The sequence below is a fragment of the Mustela erminea genome, chromosome 18, assembly GCF_009829155.1.
Source record: "Mustela erminea isolate mMusErm1 chromosome 18, mMusErm1.Pri, whole genome shotgun sequence".
Taxonomy (NCBI): domain Eukaryota; kingdom Metazoa; phylum Chordata; class Mammalia; order Carnivora; family Mustelidae; genus Mustela; species Mustela erminea.
Genome location: NC_045631.1, coordinates 12,864,334 through 12,888,882, shown reverse-complemented (window position 1 = coordinate 12,888,882; position 24,549 = coordinate 12,864,334). Strand labels below are relative to the sequence as shown.

Here is a 24,549-nt window from a genome sequence, read left to right as displayed (position 1 = left end):
CTGTGATGATGGCTCCAGCACACCTTACCTACCTCTGCAGAGTGACTGCAGGAAGGGTTCGTCTCATTTTCCAACCCAGTAGCTGAGACTCAGAAAAAGGAAGTGAGAGGTTCTGGGTCACACAGCCAGCAGATGAGAAACCAGACCAGCTGCCTGACTCTGGAAAAAGTGATCTTTAAAGGCCCTACTCAGCACCTGCTCCTCTCCCCACTCCCCTCCCTGGGAAGGGCTGTTAGGATTTTCAGGGAAGTAACCAGACTCCCAAGGCCTTCTGGGTACTTGGCTCCTCCTTGGGTGGTAGGGTCTGGGGTAGTGAGACAGGATGAAAGATGGCTGAGGGGAAGCCAGATACATCTGGGCTCCCAGGAGAAGTTCATCTGGATCCCTGGATGGATTCCCAGAGCAGGGCCACTTTGGGGGGAGATATGGTTTGGAGACCCCCGTGGCTCCTGGCCGCTTCTGTGCTGGGTAATTTTCCATAGCAGCCGCTTCCGGGAGGGGAACAAAGAGAGCTGCTCCTACAGGCTGAGCCCTTGGGAACTGGGCCTCCCAAGTCCTCTCCTGGCCAAGGCACCCCCTTTGAGAGTGCACCACTAATTTTACTCCCTCAGAAGGCGGGGCCAGACAGGCTATATCTGGAGTCTGAGCAAGACAGTGTTTGGGATGGCGTGACTCACTGAGGCCAGGGGCTAGGAGAGACTGGGGGGTCTAGACCTCTGACGGGTCTTCTTGGCTGCCCTCCCCCAAGGGTGCTTTTGTCTGCTTGCATAATTCCAGGGACAGGAAGCTCACTGCCTTTCCAGTTTCAGATACTCAAATGTTCTAGTTTATCTCTGTGTACTTAGGTGGGACCCCACCCCCACCACCTAGCTCCAACCACCATCTACAGGGCCCAGGTTTCAGTGTCTAGCCATTTTCCCAGCAAAGCTGCCTCCTCTGACCCAGACCCAGCCTGTCATGATCCACGGCAACCTGGCTCAAGGCTAAAGCACAGCCCACCTCTGCCGTGTGTCAGCCATCCTGGCTGCTCCCCGGGGTGGGGTGGGGGGCTGAGCACCAAGTTTGAAGTCAGAAGAGTCCTGGGGCCCAACCCTGTCGCTGTTTCTGAATAGCCGTGTGCCTGGGTAGTTAGAACTCTGGGTCTTCCTGTCTTCCTGGGTACTGAGGCCAGCCTACTTCTGGGGGTGGTCTGAGTCCATTGGCTCCCAGATCCCTCTACTGCCACCACGGCTGGATCTGGGAGGAAACCAGATTTAATCAGGAAGGGAAATTCACGTCTCTTCCAGGCTCCCTTTGGGCTACCCCTTATCGGGAGACCAATCTGATCTAAGGAAACTGGGGGGTGGGGGTGGGGAGCAGGCTGATCTCACAGGCCCAGCGGGCACCCCCCCCCCCCACAGTATAATCACTAACATCCCAACCAGCCTATGGAGAAGCCTCACCAAGCTCCACTGGTAGCTGGTGAAATTGAGGACAAGAGTTGGCCCGACAGCACACAGCAGATCATTAGAGCTATCACTTGGACAGATCTGTCCCGTTCTAAAGAGCCAAGTCTAGGAAGTGAGGTTTGTCCAGACCCACCCCGCTCCTGCCACAAGTCCAGAGACCTCTGGGATAGGCCCTGTCCTGGAGCTTCCACCCAGCCTCCTTGCTTGGTGTTGGAGAAACTGAGGCCCAGGGAAGACGCTGCTGTGCCAGAGGCTGGATAAAATGAATGAGTGGAGGGCACACTGATGGAGAGGCCGGTTGTGGGTAGGTTGGTGAGGCAGACCCTGAAGCCCGGTGCCGGCTCTCCCCAGGTGGGGTGGGGCCCCGGCTACCCCGGAGGGCGGGACCTCCCGGTAGGGCCCCGCCCCCGCCCCGCCCTCCCTGCAGAGCCACCGCGGGGGAACCCACTTTCCGAGGAACTTTTCGCGGGCGCCGGGCCGCCACCGGGGCCAGGACGGGACGTGAACGCGCGCAGCGGCGGCAGCGGGCCGGGGCCAGCGGACGCGGCGCTCCCTGCGAAAGTCCGTACGCGGCGGCGGGCCCGGCGGGCCGCCCGGAGGAGGCGACTGCGCCATGGACGAGCCGCCCTTCAGCGAAGCGGCCTTGGAGCAGGCGCTGGCAGAGCCGTGCGAGCTGGACGCGGCCCTGCTGACCGACATCGAAGGTACGTCAAGGGCCGGCCGGACTCCGCGCGAGTGTGGCACGCCGGCGGCGACCGGCGGCGACCGGCCTTTGTCTCCCGGGCCCGCTCGGGGCGCGGGCACCGGCTCCGTGCTGCGTGCGCGGGGGCTTCCCGGCGCCTCTGGGCAGTGCGCTGCGGGCCCCGGTGTCCAGACCGCGCCGAGCCTCCCTGCGCCCGCCCTGGCGTCTCGGGCCGCGCCTCGCCGGATCCCTTGGAGGCTCCCGGCCGGGCACGTGCGCCTCTGGGAGTCTGGGGCCCTGTGCGGCGCAGCCAGCGAGTTCTCAACCCAGTGGCGGTCGCCGCAAGCCTGGAGACCAGGGCGTCGCCGAGGCCCCGCCCCTGACCCAGCCCTGACGTCAGCGCGGGGTTACTCACGGTCATTCCCTCCGGCCCGAGAGTTCAGCTCGGCGCCGAGCTCCTGCGCATGCGCGCGGCACTTCCTCATGTCCCTCCTCCCTGTCCCTTTCCCTCCCGCCCCCGTCCGGGTCTCCTAGTCTTAGATGGGCATCGCTTGGGCAAACATTTATTGAGCAACTACTCCATACCAAGCCGAATCCTCGGCACTGGGGGTTCACACACCGACCTGGGCTTCTCGTTTTCTTGGAAGCACGGAAATCCTCAAGAAAACCCATAGACGGATATTTAGTTGCGCGTTGGGGTGGAGCGAGGGTGGGGTGAGACCTCTTAGAGCCTACTTTAGAGCTGAGACTTGAGGGTCAGGCCCGGGACCTACGGGGAAGGATGTTTTCCCAGCCAAGGATGTTTTCCCAGCCGCCGAGGGGCTGGGCGGAGCCGCGGCACGGGTTCACTCACATCTTTGAAAACATCTTATTTGCTAGACAAAGGAGGGGTTTGGGGACCCTGCTGCAGGTACCAGCTGGGAGGCTGTTGCCCCATTGTATAGACGGGGCCAACACAGACCCCAGCAGACGGCCCTGGCTAAGCGGCTCTTGGTCGATGGGGGGACCTGAGGCCAAGAGGACAGGATTCAAACCTCCCACTGCATGGACAGACGTGTCCATGGAACCTGTGGCCACCTGGGGTTGGCAAAACAGACACATCTAAGTCACTCGCTCCTACTGCAGCCTTGATAGGATTGTGGGGATTTTCCAAAGCAGCCTTCCCCATCACTGTGCCCTGGAGTGATGAGCCCCAAACCCCGGACCCTGAGGATATGCGAGCCTGACCCCACTCACAGTTCCACAAGGCCCAGGACCAGTAGTGCAGACTGAAAGGCACCATGACCAGGTGGTGAGGACCGGGACTTTGGGGTCAGGACTTGAATCTGGACACTACTCACATACTTTGCTGTCCTGCCCAAGCTCTCTAAACCTCTAAGCCTCAGTTTCCTACTCAGGATGTGAATGCTTCCCTTCCTGGGGGAGTTGAGACGGTGAAATCAGGGCAGGTGTATCTCTGCCATGGGTCTGGCATAGACCTTTCTCACTGACTCATTTATAGAAACATATGTCCTGAGGCCCAAAGATCAGGCCCCTGCAGCCCTTGGGGTATGGGGGCAATTATGCACCTGCTCTAATCTGGGAGAGAAGGGGGTCGACTGGGGCCTCTTGCTGGGATGGACCTAGAGTTTGCCCACTGCAGCAGGAAATTTCTTGGTTTTTATCCAAACTTTCCGTTTTCCCCCTAATTGCACAGTGAATCTCTGCGTTGTAGAAAAATTAGAAACTGCAGGTGAGCAAAAAGAAGAAAATAAAATCTTCCTTAAACCGGTCATGCAGAGATAGACTCTGTTAATTATGTGGGGATTGTTTTCTGGGGTGTGTGTATGTGTGTGTGTGTGTCTTTTTAAAAATTTTTTTGGAACGGCTGGATATTCGTGATCTGGTTCTTAAAAATACTACCATTGAGGTATATTTTACCTGCCCTAAGATTTACCCATTTTATTTTTATTTTATTTTTTAAAATTAATTAATTTATTTATTTGACAGAAATCACAAGTAGGCAGAGAGAGAGGAAGGGAAGCAGGCTCCCTGCTGAGCAGAGAGACCGATGCAGGGCTCAATACCAGGACCTTGGGATCATGACCTGAGCTGAAGGCAGAAGCTTTAATCCACTGAGCCACCCAGGCACCCCAGATTTACCCATTTTCAGTGTACAAGAAGTTGTTACATTGACCAAGCTGTTGGCCATCACCAGTTAGTTCTAGAACATTTTCATTGTCACAGTAAGATCCTTCCTGCCAACTTACAGCTACTCCCATAGTCCACTCCCAGCTGGTCCACACCCGGCTCTAGGCAGCCGCTGAGCTATACTTTTAAAAATCAGAACAGGGTCCATTGGCTCACAGCAGATTATAACCTGCTTGGTTCCATGTCAACAGCCAGACCACAACCAAGGTCCCTGGTTTATCCACCAAGTCCCCCATTGGTGAACATCCATGCTGTTTTGTTCTCATAAACTGTACTGCAGTGGACCCCAGCCCAATCTGTGCGTGTGTGGGTCCTCCTTTAGTTCCATAAGCGGAGGCTCTGGGAGGGGAATTGATGCTCAGACGCCAGGCCTCCTTTTGAGGCTCTTACCTGCCCTTGGAGTGAGGCAGATTCAAGATCTAGAGAGAGTGACTTGGGGGTGGGAAGGCAGGGCCAGAAGGTCTCCAGGTCCCCTAGGAGGAAAGAGGATTGAGAGGTGGGCCAGGCAGGGCTCGATCTCCTGGAAGGGTAGATGGACTGCGTCCTGGAGGCAGTGGGGAGTTTTGGGGGGATCAGAGCAGGCCAGTGCTATGCCTGGGTTATACGTGGGAAGCTTCCCCAGACAGCTGGGGTAGAGGACCACAACACAGAGACCACTAATGGAGCACTGACTGTATGTATCCCAGGCTCCTAGCTGACCAGTGAGTCCTCCTGACAACCCTAAGTGGGTAGACTTAAGATCTGCATCTTATAGATGAGTGCCTTGAGGCGCACAGAGCGGTTAAGTGACTTGCCTGAGGTCACACAGCTAGAGCATTATAGGGCCAGGATTCAAACTTGGGCTGTGGACTCCTCTAAGAGTCAGGGTGGGGGCAGAAAGCAGTAAAATGGGGAACCCCGGGGTATGTGAGTGGCTCAGTCAGTTCAGCATTGACTTTTTTTTTTCTTTAAAGATTTTGTTTATGTATTTGAAAGAGAAAGAATGAGAGAGAGCGAACACAAGAGGAGGCAGGGTCAGAGGGAGACGAAGACTCCCTGCTTAGCAGGGAGCCCAATGTGGGACCTGATCCTGGGCTTCCAGGATCGTGACCTGAGTTGAAGGCAGTCGCTTAACTCACTGAGCCACGTGGGTGCCCCTGAGCATACTGACTCTTGATTTTGGCTCCGGTTGTGATCTCAGGGTTGTGATCTCAGGGTCGTGAGATGGAGCCCGGTGTCTGCTCTGCGGGGAGTCTGCGTCTCTCCCTTGCCCTCTGCCTCTCCCTGAAACTGCTCACCTGCACCCCTGCTCTCTCTCTCTCTCTCAAATTAAGTCTTTAAAAAAAAAAAAGTGATCAGGGAACCCAGGAGGCTGCTCCACGTGGGACTCTGCTGGGGGCCTGACAGTAGGTCATAAAGGGGTCAGAGGCCAAGCGGCCGCCTCCCCCTCCCAGCCCGGAGCAGGCCCTGGAGTCATGAGACTGAGGACTGTCACTCAGGAGCCGGCCAAGGGCCTTAGCCCCACCCAGCCCTGCTGCCTGCCTTTGCCAAGCCCTCTGTCATGTGAACGGGTTTTGGGGTGGAGCTGCCAGCAGGAGCCCTTAGCTCTGTGGGTGAAGGCGTTAACCTGGCTACGGCCACCGTGACCTCTGGTTTGCATCGTCCCCTGGGGCCTCCTGTGGTTGCTCTGTGCTTTGGGGTCCCTGGTGGCTGCGGGCGGGCGGCGGGGACAGGAGGGCAGGCCTGTGCCATGTTGGGGGTTATTAAGCACCTGCCTCTTTGCTGATTCATTGATTGGATTTTGCACATGCTTTTAGGTGCAGAAGAGGCACACAGAGATGGGGTTCTGGCTGGGGGCCTTCCTGGCTACCAGGGGGGTGCTGGGCCCGACTGAGGAGTCGTCTTGGGGGCTCTGGTTTGTCTGAAGCCTTTGGTGGTGCTGTTTGTCTGTCCTCTGCCTGGATGCCTTCACCTTCGTTCTTTGTCATATACTGGGGGTCCTGCAGGCCAGGGTAGCCTTCCTAGACCTCAGTCCTCCCCCGTCCTGCCGTCCCTCCCAAGATGCCTGGACAAACCACAGGAGGGCCTGCTCCTAGGGCTATTATCTGGGTCTAGGCCAGTCCCCGACCCCACGCCTCTCCCCATGGTATCTCATGCCCAGTTCTTTTGCCCAGTCCCACCAAGCTTGGACCCTTTTTAGAAAACATCCTGAGGGGTGCCTGGGTGGCTCAGTTGGTTAAGCGTCTGACTCTTGGTTCCAGTTCAGGACATGATCTCAGGGTCGTGAGATCGAGCTCCTCATTGGGGCCCAGCGTGGACCCCAGCGTGGACCCCTCTGCCCAAGGACCCCATGCGCACTGCCACTCTCTCAAAAAAAAAAAAAAAGAAAGAAAGAAAGAAAGAAAGAAAGAAAGAAAGAAAGAAAAGAAAAGAAAACACAGCTCAGGACTGCTTACCACTCAACTCCCAGCTCCAGGCATATAAGCCCTCAGTTCCCAAACAAGCCATGGCTCCCCAGTGCCCCCAGGGCGATGTTCCCTTGTGTTGGCCCTGTCTTCCAGACCTGAAGAGTATGTGGGACCTGTCTCTTTGGGGAGTGGAGAAAAACACGCTGGGTTGAGGTGTCTGGGAGTTACCTCCTGCCCGATGGTCACCTCGCTGGACACAAACATCCTTGGTGACCTGGTCAGCCCCAGGCAGGGGTCACCGCCAGGCAGAGGCCTGGGATCTGGACTTCGCCTGCCAGCAGGGGCAGTTCAGATGGGACTGGCCACGCGTGCCAGAGAAGTGTCTGTGCCATTGTCTTCTGCCCACCACATGTGCATGTACATGTGCCCTTTGATCCCCAGAACCGAATAGGACGGCATATATGTGAGACCTATGTCCACTGCAGCTCCACGGACAGGAGCGGGGAGAGCCTTAGAAATGGATTTGGGGCTCTTGGGAAAGAGGGTGTTTGAGGCTGAATCCAGGCGTGTGGATCCCCCACTGGGTTTGGGACTTGGTGGGAGCGGGGGCGGGGAGGAGGCGTCCATCCCACCTGGCAGAGTTGGTGACCTTGGAAAGCCCACGCTGACCTGGGACCCTGCCCAAAGTCACCCCCTGCCCTCATATGACCCAGCAAGCCTTTTCCTCCCAGTCACATGCCAGGGCTACCCCTCCTAGGACTCTGGGGTTCCTGTTGGAGCTCAGGGGTCTTCGGATTCAACCCCTGTTGTGTGACCTTGAACAGGGGGCTTGACTTCTCTGAGCTTCGAGTTCTCATCAGTGTACTGGGAATAATAACAGAACCATCTTCTCGGAGTTGTGGGCCTCAGATGAGCTCATTTAGGTCAAAGGCTTAAGCAGCACGTAGTAGGCCCTCAACCAGTTTTCATCATTTAGAGCACTTACCTGGCACCTAATGGGTTTAGCTTAACAAATGTTGCCAGATTATCCAAGGATCCTGTGTTGGAAGTTTCTATAGGCTATGGTTTCAGGTTCTCAGAGGCCACCATTTGATTCTGGGTCTCTGCTTGGGAGACAAGGTGGGGCTGGTCAAGGTTAGTGGGGAGCAAGTGCCCTGTCCTTAGCTACCATCACAGATAGAGAGAGTGCGGGAGGCCTGCGTGGCTCGGTCAGTTAAGCATCTGCCTTTGGCTCGAGTCCTGATCCCAGGGTCCTGGGGTTGAGTCCCACAATGGGCTCCTTGCTCAGCAGGGAATCTGCTTCTCCCTCTCGCTCTGTCTCTGCTTATGTTTCCTCTTTCACTGTCTCCCTGTCTCTATCAAATAAATAAATAAAATCTTACTAAAAATGAATCTTTTAAAAAATAAATAAAGATAAAGAGAGTAGAGCTGGAAGGAAACTTCGAAATGCCTTTGTCATCTCCTCACCCAATGCACAGATGAGGACCAGAGGCCTTGAAACACCTGACTCACCATAACCCCCTAGGCTGCCCAGCCTGTGTGGCTCAGGCCTGGTGGTAACGGATGGGTGTGAAGGAGCTAGAGACCACCGAGAAGCAGCAGGAAGGCCAGACTCAGCAGGGATTGCTTCCCAGGCCAAAGAATCGAGCTGGCAGGTGTTTCTGAGACTCTGGTCATCCTTGATAGTTCACTGCACAAAACATCTCAAAGCAGGCAGCCTTGGAAATGCAAATTAAAACAACTTTGGGGTTCCAGTCACACAGCTTTCCGGCAAAGCAACCAAAAGTAAATAAAAATTATAAAACCCAGTGCTGGTGATGCAATGAGGAAATGGGGACATGTTGCAGGGGAGGTTGTAAAGGGGTTTCTCTTTTCCAGAGAGTAGCCCAGCAACTCTAAAACAGCGTGTTTGTTCCCTTTGAACCCATGTCTCCACTTCAGATTTAAAACAGGCTGCGGGGAAACAACCCCAAAAGGGGAAATAGATAAAATTTATATAAAGAAATGTGCAGCAGTGCTATTTAGACTGGGAACAGTTGCTTAGCAGTAGGGCACTACTCCCAGATTGCCACTGTCTCCAGCCTCTGGGTTGGTTTTCAGCTGCCAGAATGATAAGTGTGTGCCCCAAGCCCACACCTAGGACAAGATGTCTGAGTTGGGGCTGACCAGCATCTTTTTAATGGCCCTCTTACACGTCATGTCCAGGGTTGTTTGGTCTGGAGAAATGGGACCTAGTGTGTGGGGTGACACAGATGGGAGAATCTGAGAAGGTAACACCAGAGCAGGTTTTGAAAGAGGAACAGGAGTTTGGTGGGTGGACAGAGGGTAGTGGGAAGGACAGCCCTGGCAGAAGGAACAGCTTGGGTGAGAGCCCGTGGCTGTAGACCAGCAGTGGGGTGGCGGCTGGCTGGCTCTCATCCCCTCTAGACTCAACCTTGTGCTGAGCGATGCTGGGGTCACTTGCTGGTTCAGGCCCCGGCCCTTTCTTGAGGGGCTCCCTGCCAAGGCCTGGCTGCTAACAGTGGTCAGGAAGGCCTCTGGGAAGGGGCAGTGCCCAAGCGGAGCCTCACTGTGCTTCGTGCTGCCTCCTCTCCCGATCCTGCACTCCACACACGCCTCCTGACCGGAGACAAGTGCTGCCAGCAGGTTGGGGCACAGCCAGGCTGGAGCTGGGGCTCCCTCCCATCTCTGGCAGGCTGGAGCTGATGAGTGTGGCTCTGGGGTTGGTGGACCCGGGTTGGAGTCCCAGATTCTCTACTTGGCAGTGGTGGGCCCTCGGACACACACGGCCTCTCTCTGAGCCTTAGAGTCCTTGCCCAGCTAGAGGGCCCGTGCCCAGGTACCCCTGGGGCTCCCGCCATGGGCCCATCCCATTCCGGGAAAAGCCAGCACACGCTCGCACCCCCAGGCAGGCCTGAGTGCACAAAGAGCAGTCTGTCCCTGTTGCATACATGACTAGCTGAGGACATGCAACCCTGCTGACCTGAGTCTGCGGGAGGATGGCGGAGGCACTGGGAGGAGCAGCAGGCTCCCTGGGATGCCGGCTGAGCGCCCCACCCCTGCCATGTGCCCTTCATGAAGCAGCTGGAGGTGGAATGCTCCAGAGGTCCCATAAGCCCTGTCCCATGCCCTCTCCTGTGCTGGTACTGCTGTATACCCTTCATTCTTCTTCACACTTGTGTGACCCTTCGCGATTTGCATTGCACCGGGCGGTTTGCAAACTTTCCTGCCCATTTCCTGGAGGGTTGGCATCCTTGTGACAGATAAGCTTGTGTTGGATTCCCAGCTCCTTGGCTGCCTCCCCGACCTCTATCCCCTCTTTGCTTCTTCTGTTCCAGTTGCACTGGCCTCCTTGCTGTCTCATCTTCCTCTCACCAAGCTCACTTCTACCTCAGGACCTTTGCACTTGCTGTTCCTTCTGCCCCGGACATTCTTCCTCCCTCCTGCCCACTCCTGTCATTTAGGCCCCTGCTCGGATGTTGCCTCCTCAGAGAGGTTCGCTGATCATCTCATCTGTAGTGGCCCCTCACATTCTTTTTAGAATCAGTTTCTCCGTGGTGCCCATCACCATCTGCCCTTACCTTCCTCCATGTATGTGCAGACCGTTGGTCCCTGGAACATAAGCTCCATGAGGGAAGGTCTCTGTGCTATGTCCCTGTGCCCCAGTGCCTGGCAGAGACCTGACACACAGAGGACACTTAAAAGACAGTAGAGGGGCGTCCCGGTGGCCCAGTTGGTTAAATAGCTGACTTTTGATTTCAGCTCAGGTCACGATCTTAGGGTTGTGAGACAGAGCCCTGCGTCCAGCTCTGTGCTCTGCGCAGGGTCTGCTTAGGACGCTATCTCCCTCTACCACTCCCCCTCACGCTTTCTCTCTTTCTCTCTCTCTCAAATAACTAAATAAATCTTTAAAAAGTGGCGGGGGGGGGGAACGCAGTAGATACTGTCAGAGAAACAAATCTGGGCGTCATGGACCAGGCCAGGTGAGTAAGGTGGTGAGCTCCCTGTCCTGGGAAGCATGCAAGCAGAGCTTGTTTGCGGTTCAAAGCCTCATCCAGGCTGGATGGGCTAGAGGTTCCTGTGATGATCAGAGCTGGGCTCCTGCCAGTTTGTGGCGTTGGGTCCTCCCAAGATTCCCATCATGGCCTCACAGAATAAACAGGCCAGAGGATAAAAGGCTGCCCCATATCTGCCTTCCAAAGGAGGTTTGGAGGTAGAGCCGGGCGGGGGGGCGGGGGTGCTGCTCAGGTTTCCTGTTGGGCCCTGATAGAATCAGGGCACGACTGGAAAGGAGAGGATAAAGGAGGAATCCAGGCCTGGGGAGCAGTTGGGGTTGGAGGGAGTGTGAGGTGGGCCCCCTGAGGCCCACCGTTTATGCTCCCTCTTCTCTGTATTCCAGGAGGGCGTGCAGGAGCTGCACAGGCCTTCTGAGTCTCTCTCTGTGCTGGAAGCCCAGCGCTCAGCTCGCTGGACAATGGCCCATGAGCTGGGGGACATGGCCAGTCTTTTGGGGCCCACTGTCCTGGCTCCCAGGGCTGGGAGTGGGTACCTCCTTGCTTCACCCCTGTGCCAGGCCAATTTACTCTCCATAAAGCAATCGCCATTAAATGTGTATGGAGTTCCGACTTGAACATTGCAAGTATTGGGCAACTCACTACCTGTCTTAACAGTTCTAGACCATTCTGGTTGCTGCAAAGAGACTCACCTTTATTGAGATCTTGCTAAATGCTGGGTACTTCATGCACTTGCTTTTTTTTGGAGAGAGAGAGAAAGCGAGCTTGCGCAAGCGCAAGCGGCGGGAGGGGCGGGGGCAGGAGCAGACGGTGAAGGGAGAGAGAGAATCTTAAGCTGGCTCCACATCCAGTGTGGAGCCTGACACTGGACTCGATCTCACGACCCTGAGGTCATGGCTGGAGCCGAAATCAAGAGTTGGATGTTTAACCAACAGAGCCACCCAGACGCCCCCATACACTTGCTCTTTTATTATTTTTTTCTTTCATTTTTGTAGTTAATATGCCGTGTTACATGAGTTTCGAGTGTACGATATAGTGATTCAGCATTTCTTGACATTACTCAGTGCTCATTGTGCTAAGTGTCCTCAGTCCTTGTCACCTGCTTCACCCATCCCCCACCCAACTCCCCTCTGGTCACCGGGTCAGTTTGTTCTCTAGAGTTAAGAGTCTGTTTTCTCAGTTTGTCTCTTTTTCATTGGTTTGGTTATTTAAATTCCATATACAAATGAAATATGGCAACTTGTCTTTCTCTGACTTATTTCACTTTGCATTCTACTCTCTAGATGCACCCATGTTGTTGCAAATGACGAGACTTCATTTTTGATGGCTGAGTAATATTTCATTGTGTATGTGTGTACACACAACATCTTCATTCATTCATCATTGATGGACAACCTAGGCTGCTTCCATAATTTGGCTTTTGTAAATAATGCTTGCCCTTCTAGAACCCCAGCGCTGTTACCTCTGGGAGACGAGGGATGGAGGCTCAGAGAAGGGGAGTGATCTGCCTGGCATTACACGGCAAATGAGGCGCAGAGGGAAGGTTGGCCCCTGGGCTGTGTGGGGGACGAGGTGGGCTGTGGGGCTTGGTCTTGAATTTCCAGCCCCAGTGTTAGCTCGGACACCCAGCTTCTGTGGGAATAGGCTGACAGATTCAGCTCCGGGGGAGAGTGAGATGGGGGGTTAGGGAAAAGCTAACCCCTGCCTCAGAAGCCTTTCCTGACTCCTGCTACCCTCAGGGGGACCTTGACCCTTCTCCCTGCCACCTCCTCAGGATGGAAGGGGGGCAGAGCCCAAAGATGTGAGGAATGGAAAACAAAGGCGAGAAAATGTGTTGAAAGGAAGAGTAGGATGAGACAGGAAGGGGGTGGGCAGGGCTTAACCCCTCAGGGCTGCCTCTGTCTCTGGCCTGAGAAGTCTCAGGCAAGTGTGTACTTGTCGGCCCTGCTGTATTCAGGGCTCCACAACTGGGGAACGTGGTAAGGAAGAACCGAGCCATGAGGGTCTGCTCTTGAAACTCCGGCCTGGAATTCAGGCCTCGGTGTCTAACCTGTCTTCAGTTACCTGAGTGAGGTCAGAGCCTTTCCAACAGCAATGCTTTGTTTTGTGGTTTGGGGCATGTGGGAGAGTGTGAGCACCCACCAGCTGAGGAGAGAAGGAGGTGGAAGTGCTAGAGGAGAACTTCCTTATCGTTGGCGCCCCCTACAAAGCCATGGAAAGTTCCAGAAAGATTGGGAACTGGATGCGTGTGAAGGAGACGAAGCTCCGTTTCCTTGTTTAGGTTGGTGGAGAGGGAGAAAGATGGGGGCTGGAGTCCCTCCTGGCCCACACTGCTCAGTGGCCAAGCCCGCCTGCCCAGGATTCAGCACCCCCCCGCCGGGACCACAGGAGACTGGGAGCCAGAGGACGGGCAGGTTGAAGGCTGGGGCAGGACTTGCTGCAGGTCTGTTTGGCCACGAAAGCTCAAGCTGACAGTCTAGGCTGTTGGCTATGCTTTGTTCATCTGTGTGAGTTGAACTTTGACCTACTCAGAAGGGGGGGCAGTCCTAGGTACCTCCTCAAACGACCCCCAGAGCCTGTCACCCTGGGACTGACACCCCTGGCTTCCTCACCTTGTGTCCCAGGGATTGGGTTGCCTCTTGGTCTCCCAGGTCCCTACAGTGAACAAGTGAGTCACACGACCCGGTGACTGCTGGGGGCAGGTTGTGAGACTTGGAAGTCTGGACAGACTTTACTGACCCCCTTACCCCTATCCCAGACCCAGTTGTCTGCAAAAGGACAACTGTCCAAAGACAGAGGAATCAGGTTCAAGTATTAAGTGCATGTGTACTTTGGGATAAGGGTCTCCCTTCCTCACTCTGAGTCTCAGTTTCCCAGCAGTGACCTGTTATCAGGCGTCCATATGGTGGAGGGTGGCCTCATGCTGGGGCTGCCCCAGGAAGGGGAGGTCCCTGCACCCACCACCAGACAGCCCTTGGCCTTAATTCAGCGCTTCGTGGTACTGAGCGCCTTACCCGTTTTCTCCTTTACTTTTCCCATTTGAGGCCAGGGAGATTTGATTATCTCGTTGTCTAGAGAAATAAACTGAGGCCTAGAGGTGGGGACCGGCACGGAATGCCAGGGATTTGGGAAGAATTTTGGGGCATCCTTGCCTCAGTCGTCCCGGCCCCGCGCCCACTCCGCCGCACTTCGAGGTGCTAACGGAGGTGGTTGGAGCTAGCGGCGTAGGTGGGCCGGTGACCGCCAGTAACCCCGGCGGATGTCGGCGCGGAGTGGATTAAGGGCCCGCGCCCGCGAGTAACCCCGGCCCCATTCAGCGCCGCGGGGTGAAACCCGAGCCCGAGCCGCCGTCGGGGGTGGGGCGGGGGCAGGGGCGGGGCCCTAGTGAGGCAGCGGCGCGGACGCTGATTGGCCGCGCGCGCTCACCCCATGCCCGGCCCGCGGCCCCGGGGGGCGGGGAGGGGCGGGGCCGCCGGGGCGGAGGCGGGGCGGGGGGCGGGGCGCTCCGCGGGCTTTATAGCGCCGCCGAGTCCTGACAGGTGAAGTCGGCGCGGTGCGGAGACCGGCAGGCCAGCGGCCGGGACGCCCCGAAGGGGCGGCGGGCGCGGGCCGCGGAGCCATGGATTGCACGTTCGAAGGTATTTTTGGAGGAACCCCCCACCCCTTTATCACAGAGCCTCCACCTCCGCTGCGGGGTCACCATCCCCGGTTTCCTCAGAGGGGGACGTGTGTGTGCAGTGGCCGTGGAACTGCCGGCGTCCCAGCGGGAAGAACGGGTTCCTCAGGGGGCGGCTCCCGCTGGAGTTGATGGGCCACCCCCACCCGCAGTAGTTGCCCCCACCCCCGCGTTTGGGGTGAGCATGGCTTTCCCGCGACATCTGGCCACCGCCCCCCGCCCCCGGGGCAGCGGGGTGGGGGAAGAAGTGGGGAGGATCCCAGTTGTCCCCGCTCCCCAGAGCCAAATCCCGGACCCCAGTCCCAGATTCACTCAGCTTTTCTTTCAGGGCCTCAGTTTCCCCATCTGTCAGAGGGGCCCAGGAGGGCGGGGGTCAGGGGTGGGGGGCCCTGCCAGTGTAAGAACTGCAAGCCTTCAGGACCTGCCATGTCCCGGAGCGCCCATGAGGTGTTTCCTGTGGAGGGTCCGGGGAACGAGCCTGGCACCCCATCTCTGAGGCTGTCCCCTCTGGCAGGAACGGCCCTGCCTCTGCACCTGGCAGGAGGCAGGCAATCATGAGGTGAGGTCCGCTGTGGGCCAGCTTCCTGCTCTGCCAAGCCTCCCAGCAGCCCTGCCATGAAGGGCGTCGTCCTTTTTTGTTGTGCAGATGAGGAAACTGAGGCCCAGTGAGGAGACTTTTGCCCCAGGTTGCACATCAAGTGGGCAGTTGGGCAGGGCCAGGAGCTCAGGCTGGGGATCTTGCAGGGCACTTTAACCCAGTGGGTGGCTGTCCCTAGTGGGTTAGAGGGCCCCAGGCCAACAGTCGGGCAGCTAGTTGCCCGCCAGCTGGGGGAGAGGCTGGAGCAGGGGCAGGGAGTGTGTCCCAGTCTGTACGAGGAGGCAGGAGTCAGGACAGCCAGCATTTGCTTTCATGGAGGGGAAACTGAAGCCCTGAATGGCCCAGTCCCTGGCTTGGCTGTAGGCATAGTCTGGGCCTGTGCCCAGAACCTGCAGGGACACACTGGTTGGCACACACGTGGCTGGCAGCTGGGTCAGCCCCAAGCCTTGGTCTGTTCCACGGAGGAATGGGTTGAGGTTGGCAGTTCTGAAGTCAGCCATTTGGGGCCCAAACCCCAGTTCTCCTCAGCATAAGTGTGTGGCACTGACCTTGTCCAGCTCTTGTATGGGCTGCGGCGTACATGAGAAGCACCAGGCGTTGCTCCTGATGTCACAAGTGCCCAAGACGTGGCCGTGTGTCTGGGAGCATGAGTTCATATGGATGGCTTTCTATTTCTGCATCGCTGCCCCACACGTCCAGCTGTGTGGACCGGAGGCACGAAGTGTGTGAAGCCCGGTACAGGGGCCAGCTCCTGCCGTCCTGTCACTCACACAGCCTCTTCTCCTTCCTCCAGACATGCTGCAGCTCATCAACAACCAAGACAGCGACTTCCCTGGCCTGTTCGACCCACCCTATGCCGGCGGCGGGGCAGGGAGCACAGGCCCTGCCAGTCCTGATGCCAGCACCCCGGGCAGCTTGTCCCCATCTCCTGCCACAATGAGCTCCCCACTCGAAGGCTTCCTGGGGGGACCCAAGGCGACACCTCCACCCTTGTCCCCTCCCCAGCCTGCACCCACCTCCCTGAAGATGTACCCCTCTGGGCCTGCCTTCTCCCCGGGGCCTGGTATCAAGGAGGAGCCAGTGCCGCTGACTATCTTGCAGCCCCCGACCCCGCAGCCCCTGCCGGGGTCCCTCCTGCCCCAGAGCTTCCCGGCCCCAGCTCCACCACAGTTCAGCTCTTCCCCTGTCTTGGGCTATCCCAGCCCCATGGGGGGAGGCTTCTCTGCAGGTAAGGGGGGTGGTTTGGGGGGAAGGGGACCACAGGAGCACAGAGAGCAGGGTCTCCCGTGGCCTCAGTAGAGGAATTTGCAGGCTTTAGAAACGAGGCCTCAGCTGCCCATTACTAGCAGTACTTCTAGGGTGTTGTCCTTGTTGGGTAAAGACTTGCCTCCCACTCTGCTGCAGTGGCCCCCTCAGTGCCGCCCTTCCAGGGACAAATGCGTGGCTGGAAAGCTAGCACACCCACATCAGAGCCGCAGGCAGGGGTTGTCCCCACAGGAAACTGAAGCCATGAGGGCGATGACTCATCCCGGGTCATAGGGTGATAGGGCCCCGAGGGATGGGTTGAAAGTGGGTCAGGGCGGCCTGTGCCCGCAGCCCCAGCCTTTATCTCTGCAGGGACCCCTCCAGGGAGCACCCCGCAGCCGCTGCCTGGCCTGCCACTGGCTTCCCTGCCAGGGGTCCCGCCCGTCTCCTTGCACACCCAGGTCCAGAACGCGGCCCCCCAGCAGCTGTTGACGGCCACGGCCAACCCCACGGCAGCCCCTGGAACAACCACGGTGACCTCGCAGATCCAGCAGGTCCCGGTGAGGCAGTCTGGGCAGGCATCAGGGAGGGGGCAGCCCCCAGTCCCCGACTCAGCAGCTCTTGGCTGAGGCCGTTGCCTGTCCCAGGTCCTGCTGCAGCCACACTTCATCAAGGCAGACTCGCTGCTCCTGACGACCATGAAAACAGACATGGCAGCCACTGTGAAGGCGGCGGGTATCAGCTCCCTGGCCCCTGGCACAGCTGTGCAGACGGCGCCCTTGCAGGTGGGTGGCGTGGGCGGGGCAGGAGGCCGGGGCTCTGCACCTGAGCATGCCTGGCTGGTAACCTGCGCCTGGCCCTTCAGACCCTGGTGAGTGGAGGAACCATCCTGGCGACAGTGCCACTGGTAGTGGATGCCGAAAAGCTGCCCATCAACCGGCTGGCGGCTGGTGGCAAGGCGCCGGGCTCTGCCCAGAGCCGTGGAGAGAAGCGCACGGCCCACAACGCCATTGAGAAGCGCTACCGTTCCTCCATCAACGACAAAATCGTCGAGCTCAAGGACCTGGTAGTGGGCACTGAGGCGAAGGTGTGGGCAGTGGCGTTCAGAGGCACACTCCGGGGCGACCCTGGGGAAGCAGGGGACTGGAAGAACCAAAAGGCTTGGGACTGAGCCTGGGCCCTGGGCTTCAGCCTGTTTGGGCCCATGATTCAGCTGAGCTTTATGGCGGGTCCCCAGCATGCCAGGGGTGCATCGGGGCCCTGGGGACATCACAGGGAACAGGCAGACAAAAATCCTGCTGTTCTGAGACTGATGTTCTAGGGGGAGACAGAGATGATACACAGAGTAGAGAAGTAAGCATTAGAGCCGCCAGATGGGGAGAAGTGCTATGGAGGAAAACCACATAAGGAGAGGGACAATGAGGCTACATGTCTCAAGCACATCACAAAGGTGACATGACGGCAGCAAAGACCTGAGTGAGGGGAGGGAGTCAGCCAGACACTGTTGGATGCCCTTGACATAGGAATCCTCATGTCTGTCCTGGGCGATGGGTTCTACTAGGGGAAGAACATTCTACTTAGAGGGAATAGCAAGTGCAACGGTCCTGAGGCAGCGGTGTTGTGAAGTAGCCACCCCTTGCTTAGGTGCCCACACGCGAGGCCTGACCGGCCCCCCTGTGCCATCTGCCTCCTACCCCACGCAGCTGAATAAGTCTGCCGTCTTGCGCAAGGCCATCGACTACATCCGCTTCCTACAACAGAGCAACCAGAAGCTCAAGCAAGAGAACCTGAGTCTCCGCTCTGCTGCCCACAAAAGCAGTGAGTCCTGGCCTCACCCTGCCCCCTGGCTCTGCACCCCACCCCCCCAACTCCCACTCCCGCCCCTTAAGCCCTAACCCTACAAGGGCCTCAGCCCATCCTTTGGCCCCAACTTGGCCAACTCCCATTTCCCCCTCTCCCCTGCCCTAAGCTGATCTGGAGTGGGGTATCTAGCCTTCATCCCCAGCCCTGCTCCTTTCTGGCTTACAGAGTCTCTGAAGGATCTGGTCTCAGCCTGTGGCAGCGGAGGAAACACAGACGTGCCCATGGAGGGCATGAAGCCGGAGGTGGTAGACACACTGAGCCCGCCTCCCTCGGACGCTGGCTCGCCCTCTCAGAGCAGCCCCTTGTCCCTCGGAGGCAGGAGTAGTGGCAGTGGCGGCAGTGGAAGCGACTCGGAGCCCGACAGCCCAGTCTTTGAGGACAGCCAGGTTGGGCCCAGCCCTTTTCCCCACAGTCCTTCTCCCCTCGATATCTGAGCCCCAGGAAGCCCCAGGTCAGGAAAAGCCCCCTCACATAGCCCACCTCCCGTTTGACAGAAACGCTGAGGCCTGCAGCCGTGTGGGTCCCACAGTAAGGCCTGGCGGAGGGCTGATCCCTCCTTCCCTGTAGCGGCCTCTGTGGGCCACTTCTGCTCTGCCCTCACTGACCCGCCTACCCCTACCAGGTGAAGCCCGAGCAGCTGCTGTCCCCCCACAGCCGGGGCATGCTGGACCGCTCCCGGCTGGCCCTGTGTGCACTCATCTTCCTCTGCCTCTCCTGCAACCCCTTGGCCTCCCTGCTGGGAAACCGGGGTCTCCATAGCTCCTCAGATGTCAGCAGCACCTACCATGGTCCTGGCCGCAACATGCTGGGTGCTGAAAGCGGAGGTAGGACAGGTCCCCAGCACAGGTCTCCTTGGCAGGGAGGGAGGATGGGGGACTCAGGGAGTGTAGCTGGGGATCTGGATTTCCAGGGTGCTGTGTCCCCGGCCCTTCTGTCTGCCCCTAGACGGCCCTGGCTGGGCCCCATGGCTGCTGCCCCCACTGGTCTGGCTGACCAATGGGCTGCTGGTGCTGGTCTTCCTGGCGCTTCTCTTTGTCTATGGAGAACCAGTCACGCGGCCCCACTCGGACCCTGCTGTGCACTTCTGGAGGCATCGCAAGCAGGCTGACCTGGACCTGGCCCGGGTAAGGGCTCAGATCCCCGGGGGTGGGCTCAGGGGCTGGGTCAGGGCCAGGACCTGGGAAGCCCTTGGGAAGGTGCTGGGTGTCCCTTCTCTTCCCTTCCCTGCCCTGTCCTTCCTGCTCCTATCAACCCCTCAGACTCACGGTGATGGGGGGACACCAGGGTCATTGTGGGGAGCCCGAGGTGGAAGGATCTTCAGAGCAGGAGGGGTAGCGTGTGTTCAGATCCTCTGATCCCGCTTTTTCTCACCTGGAAAACCCTCATCGCCAGGGGGACTTTGCCCAAGCTGCCCAGCAGTTGTGGCTGGCCCTGCGGGCCCTGGGCCGCCCGCTACCCACCTCCCACCTGGACCTGGCCTGCAGCCTGCTCTGGAGCCTTATCCGCCACCTGCTGCAGCGCCTCTGGGTGGGCCGCTGGCTGGCCGGCCGCGCTGGGGGCCTGCACAGGGACTGTGCCCTGCAGGCGGACGCCCGCGCCAGCGCCCGGGATGCCGCACTTGTCTACCACAAGCTGCACCAGCTGCACACCATGGGTATGCCAGGCAAGGGACTGGGCGGGAGGGGCTCCCGCCACCGCACCCATGCCTCACGTCCTGCCTGTCTTCCAGGGAAGTACACGGGCGGGCACCTCGCTGCTGCCAACCTGGCCCTAAGCGCCCTGAACCTGGCAGAATGTGCAGGGGATGCCGTGTCCGTGGCCACGCTGGCCGAGATCTACGTGGCTGCCGCGCTGAGGGTCAAGACCAGTCTCCCACGGGCCTTGCATTTTCTGACAGTGAGTGGGTGGGGGGCCGGTGCAGACCAGGCCGGGGGCTCCCTGGGCAAGGCGCTCATAGGAGGAGGCAGCTAGTCACTGGATGGGGTGGGGAGGACTCCAGGCCCAACTGGGCTCTTAGCCCTGAGGGTGGGTTCGAGTCCCTGGCTGGGTCCAGTGTGACAGCCTAGCTCCCCTCCCCCACAGCGCTTCTTCCTGAGTAGTGCCCGCCAGGCCTGCCTGGCACAGAGCGGCTCGGTGCCTCTTGCCATGCAGTGGCTGTGCCACCCCGTGGGCCACCGTTTCTTCGTGGACGGGGACTGGGCCGTGTGCAGCACCCCGAGGGAGAGCCTGTACAGCTTGGCCGGCAACCCAGGTGCTCTCTCCCCGCCATGCCCATCCCTATTGCCCTCCGTCCTTTGTGGCCCATTCCCCTTCCTCATTTCTGCCCGGTCCCTAGTCCCTGCATCTCTGAATGTCCTTGCCCCAACTCTGCCCCCGCCACCCCGACCATTGTTGCTGTGGAGGCTGCAGGGGGCGGGAAGGCTGGGTCTGTCTTGTTGAGGCTCTTCAGAAACGAAGAGGGAGACAGGAATTTGGGGGTGGGTAGTTGATCTGAAAGCTGATCCCAAGCAAGACCGGTGTTGAGTAAGGAGATGAGATGGAAGGAACAGAGCTGGTAGAGGTGGGTTATTAAGCAGATTATATTGTCTGGGGTAGGTTTATCCTATCCAAGGGCACCTCGGAACACTTATCTGCCCCACTGGCGTGCCCAGGAAAGAGCCGGTGGTTGGAGAGGTGAATGTGGAGAGGAGGGGTGGGGCCCTTCCTGCCCCGGGCCCGCTCACCCACTCCTCCCCACAGTGGACCCATTGGCCCAGGTGACTCAGCTGTTCCGCGAGCATCTCCTGGAGCGAGCACTGAATTGTGTCGTTCAGCCCAGTCCCAGCCCTGGATCAGCTGATGGAGACAGGTGAGTGACCCTGAGCCTAGAGTCTGGGAGTGGCTATGTCCAGGGACATGGGTGGGGGGCCTGAGCCGGGCTGCTGTCCACCTGCTGTGTGGCCTGAGGCACATCTCAGTTCCTCCCTGGGTCTGCTTCCCCAGAGGCTTGCCAGGAAGAGACAGAGCTGGGAGGTCAGGCTGTGCTCTGGTGGGAAGGCGGGAGGGCTGGGGCCTTCCCAGGACCCCTGCCCCACCCACCCCCGTCCTGATAGCTGGGTCTCTCTCTTGCCGCAGGGAGTTCTCCGATGCCCTGGGGTACCTCCAGCTGCTCAACAGCTGTTCTGATGCCGCTGGGGCTCCGGCCTGCAGCTTCTCCATCAGCTCCAGCATGGCCACTGCCACCGGTGAGCCCCCAGACTCCCCGGGACCCCCGCCTCGGGCCCAGCTCCACACTGGCTCAGCCTCAGCTGCGGTGTGGCTCAGCTTCAGGGAGCCCCACCTCCCACCCCTGCTCCCTGCAGGCACAGACCCCGTGGCCAAGTGGTGGGCCTCCCTGACAGCTGTGGTGACCCACTGGCTGCGACGCGATGAGGAGGCGGCCGAGCGGCTATACCCAGTGGTGGAGCACCTGCCCCGTGCCCTGCAGGAGTCTGAGTGAGTCCAGGCCGGATTCTCCCTGCCTACCACTCCCACCCCGAGCACAGTGCTGCCCCCCAGCCTTTACTCTGCGCAGCTGGGGTCTTGTGAAGCCAGAACCAGGACAGTGGGAGCTTACTGAGGGCCTGGGCCCTGTCTGACCATTGGTCCTCTGCCCTGGCCCCAACAGGAGACCCCTGCCCAGGGCAGCTCTGCACTCCTTCAAGGCTGCCCGGGCTGTGCTAGGCCGCGGGAAAGCAGAGTCTGGCCCAGCTAGCCTGGCCATCTGTGAGAAGGCCAGTGGGTACCTGCAGGACAGCCTGGCCACCACCCCAGCTGGCAGCTCCATCGACAAGGTGAGGAGTGGTGCCAGGGGCCTGGCAGGGCTGGGCAGGGGTGGGGGTGTCACCGCTTTTCCATCCCTGGCCATTCCCCCTTGCGCTGCAGAAGACGGGTTAGCCCTGCAGTACTGGCTGGGCTTGGGGGCCGCAGTTTGCCTTGCTTTTCTGGCTGAGGCTTGAGTTCAGGGGAGAGTGGCTGTCCCCCTCTGGTCCCAGCCTCCCCACCCCCAGGAGGAGTGGGGTGAGGGGTCTGGCAGAGCCCTCCTTGGAGGCCGCTCCTGTGGCAGGTGGCAGGCGTGGGGGCCTGGAGAGGCGGGCGGCCCCGCGGTGCATTGCTGTTGCATTGCACGTGAGTGACGCGGGTGCAGTGCCTCGGCAGTGCAGCCCGGAGCCGGCCCCTGGCACCGCGGGCCCCCACCCGTCCCCTCCCACAGCCGGAGCCCCCCATGAGCCCTGCACTGCACCCCACCCCCATCCCAGGCCATGCAGCTGTTCCTGTGTGACTTGCTCCTGGTGGCACGAACTAGCCTGTGGCGGCGCCAGCAGCCGCCTGCTCCCACCCAGACCTCGCAGGGCCCGGGCGCTGGGGCCCAGGCCTCCGCCCTCGAACTGCGCGGCTTCCAACGGGACCTGAGTGGCCTGAGGCGTCTGGCACAAAGTTTCCGGCCTGCCATGCGGAGGGTGAGTGCCGTCGGGGCCCTTTCCCCTCAGGTGCGGGGAGAGTGGGGGCCCAGCCTGAACCCCGACTCCCCTGGCCCTTTCCTGCCCAGGTGTTCTTGCATGAGGCCACGGCCCGGCTGATGGCTGGGGCCAGCCCCACGAGGACACACCAGCTCCTGGACCGCAGTCTGCGGAGGAGGGCAGGACCCTGTGGCAAAGGTGAGTGGGGCCCTGCCCTGGTAGGGGTCGGGTTTGGGCCCCGCCCCGGGGTTGGGAAGGCCTGATGAACGCTGAGCACCCCTGTATGGAGAGGCAGAGACCGAGGAACTTCACGGTGGTTGCCAGAGGGCAGTAGTCTGAGAAATCCACTGGGGGCCACTGCCACCTGTGGGATAGGCGGCTGTGCCCGAGTGCCCTGTATGAGGCAGGTCCTGGGAAGGGGCTCTGAGGCTCCACTGGTGCCCCTGAGGTGGGCAGGGCTGGAGGGGCGGGGCCAGGTCCTGAGCCCTGACTCCCGTGTGCGCAGGTGCAGGGGCGGAGCTGGAACCGAGACCCACGCGGCGGGAGCACGCTGAGGCTCTGCTGCTGGCCTCCTGCTACTTGCCTCCCGGCTTCCTGTCGGCGCCGGGGCAGCGCGTGGGCATGCTGGCCGAGGCGGCGCGGACGCTCGAGAAGCTCGGCGATCGCCGCCTGCTGCACGACTGCCAGCAAATGCTCATGCGCCTGGGCGGCGGGACCACCGTCACCTCCAGCTAGATCCCTGTCGGCGGCCCCAGTGGGGCTTGTGTGCCGGGCCGGAGCCTCGACGGCCAAAGGCAGCGCTGGAGACCCCAGGTGTCCACGGTCCACCCATGTACTGCACTGTCTCCTGGGCGGATGGGAGGTACTCAGGGGCTTTTGCTGCCTCGTGACCTGGGAGGCCGGAGGGGGCGCGACCCTACCACCCCCACCCCCACCCCCACAACCCCCCCCACTGCAGCCCAACCCGATGGGCCACGGCCTGCGTGGTGCTGACCTCTGGTGGCCAATCGGGGGATTGCAGGGGCCGGGACGGCCGCTGTGACCTTGCTGTGCAAAAGCCCCAGTGGCTTTTCCCTCTCCTGTCTCGCAGAGGAGTACATTTCACTGAGCTGAGGGGGGCCTATTTGGCTTTCCCAGCCAGCTAAGGGGGTTCTACTCCAAGGCGCCTCTCTCCCTTCTGGGGAGATATGTACATAGTGTAGATCAGGGCGCACCAGCCTCCTGGCCTCTGAGGCTCAAGTGTTACTTTGCCTTTTGCAAACTTTATTTTCATAGGTTGAGAAGTTTTGTACAGAGAATAAAAGATGAAATTATTTATAATCTGGGTTTTGTTCCTTTGGGGAGGAGGGTGTATACTTTAGCTGATAGACTAGCCCAGCAGAGGGAGGGCCTTTGGGCCTCCCCATCTCTTCCCACCACAGCACCCAGGCAAAGGATTCCTATACCCATCAGTCCCAAGGGACCAGAATTTCCCTTCGATGTGGGAGGCCTGTCGCTGTGACCTCCAGGTGACCTGGATTCCACCAGTTTATGGACCACACGGTTGGGCTCTATCAACCCTTAATCCTGAAGGGCTGTTGTGGTCTGAGCTGTCCCTTTCCACCTCCCTGCTTCTACCCCTGAGTTCCCAGGGTGACATGAGAGGATGTCTCCGTGACCTGAAGGATCTATTGTGACAGGAGCCAGAGCCTGGTATCCCCGTTTGTCGGGGCAGTTGGTCTCACCTCCCCCACCCTGTCTGGGCTCTCCCTCTCCCATGCTTGGGGAAGTCTTGGGTCCCCATCACAACCTGAGACCCTGGGGCTGCATGAGGTGTGGGTGGTTGGGTGGGTGTCCACGCAGCAGGGGCCTGTCTTGTTCCTGCCCAAAGGGTAACAGTTAAAATCCTTTGGCTGCCCTTGGGCCCCGCTGAACCTTCTTCTCCATTCCCACCCACCCCACCTAAGGCCTGGCCCCCTCTCCCAGCGGA

The 24,549-nt window shown here is 59.4% G+C and overlaps 1 protein-coding gene across 4 annotated transcripts; it reads left to right on the top strand.

Annotated features, from left to right (window-relative positions):
• The first annotated feature begins 1,844 nt into the window (after positions 1–1,844).
• On the top strand, positions 1,845–23,900 carry SREBF1 (sterol regulatory element binding transcription factor 1). 4 transcript variants are annotated; one of them, XM_032321433.1, is made up of 20 exons: positions 1,845–2,152; positions 14,260–14,358; positions 15,788–16,222; positions 16,612–16,799; positions 16,887–17,024; positions 17,105–17,326; positions 17,943–18,057; positions 18,268–18,488; positions 18,725–18,926; positions 19,048–19,226; positions 19,495–19,756; positions 19,832–19,998; positions 20,185–20,353; positions 20,842–20,950; positions 21,217–21,326; positions 21,444–21,576; positions 21,749–21,914; positions 22,380–22,580; positions 22,670–22,778; positions 23,086–23,900. In XM_032321433.1, the coding sequence occupies exons 1-20, from the start codon at positions 2,062–2,064 to the stop codon at positions 23,313–23,315; spliced, it is 3,546 nt and encodes a 1,181-aa protein (XP_032177324.1). In that variant the 5' UTR covers positions 1,845–2,061; the 3' UTR covers positions 23,316–23,900. The 4 variants fall into 4 exon arrangements, with proteins under 4 accessions (XP_032177324.1, XP_032177320.1, XP_032177321.1 ...); XM_032321429.1 differs by lacking the exon at positions 14,260–14,358 and having other exon boundaries at positions 1,847–2,152; XM_032321430.1 differs by lacking the exon at positions 1,845–2,152 and having other exon boundaries at positions 14,227–14,358.
• The last annotated feature ends 649 nt before the right edge of the window (positions 23,901–24,549 follow it).

Bases quoted from the DNA above. Each gene is read 5' to 3' on its own strand.
- SREBF1 (XM_032321433.1), top strand. From the start codon at position 2,062: ATGGACGAGCCGCCCTTCAGCGAAGCGGCCTTGGAGCAGGCGCTGGCA. The intron at 16,223-16,611 runs GTAAGGGGGGTG...TTATCTCTGCAG, and splicing joins GGGGGGAGGCTTCTCTGCAG to GGACCCCTCCAGGGAGCACC. The intron at 17,327-17,942 runs GTGTGGGCAGTG...TACCCCACGCAG, and splicing joins TAGTGGGCACTGAGGCGAAG to CTGAATAAGTCTGCCGTCTT.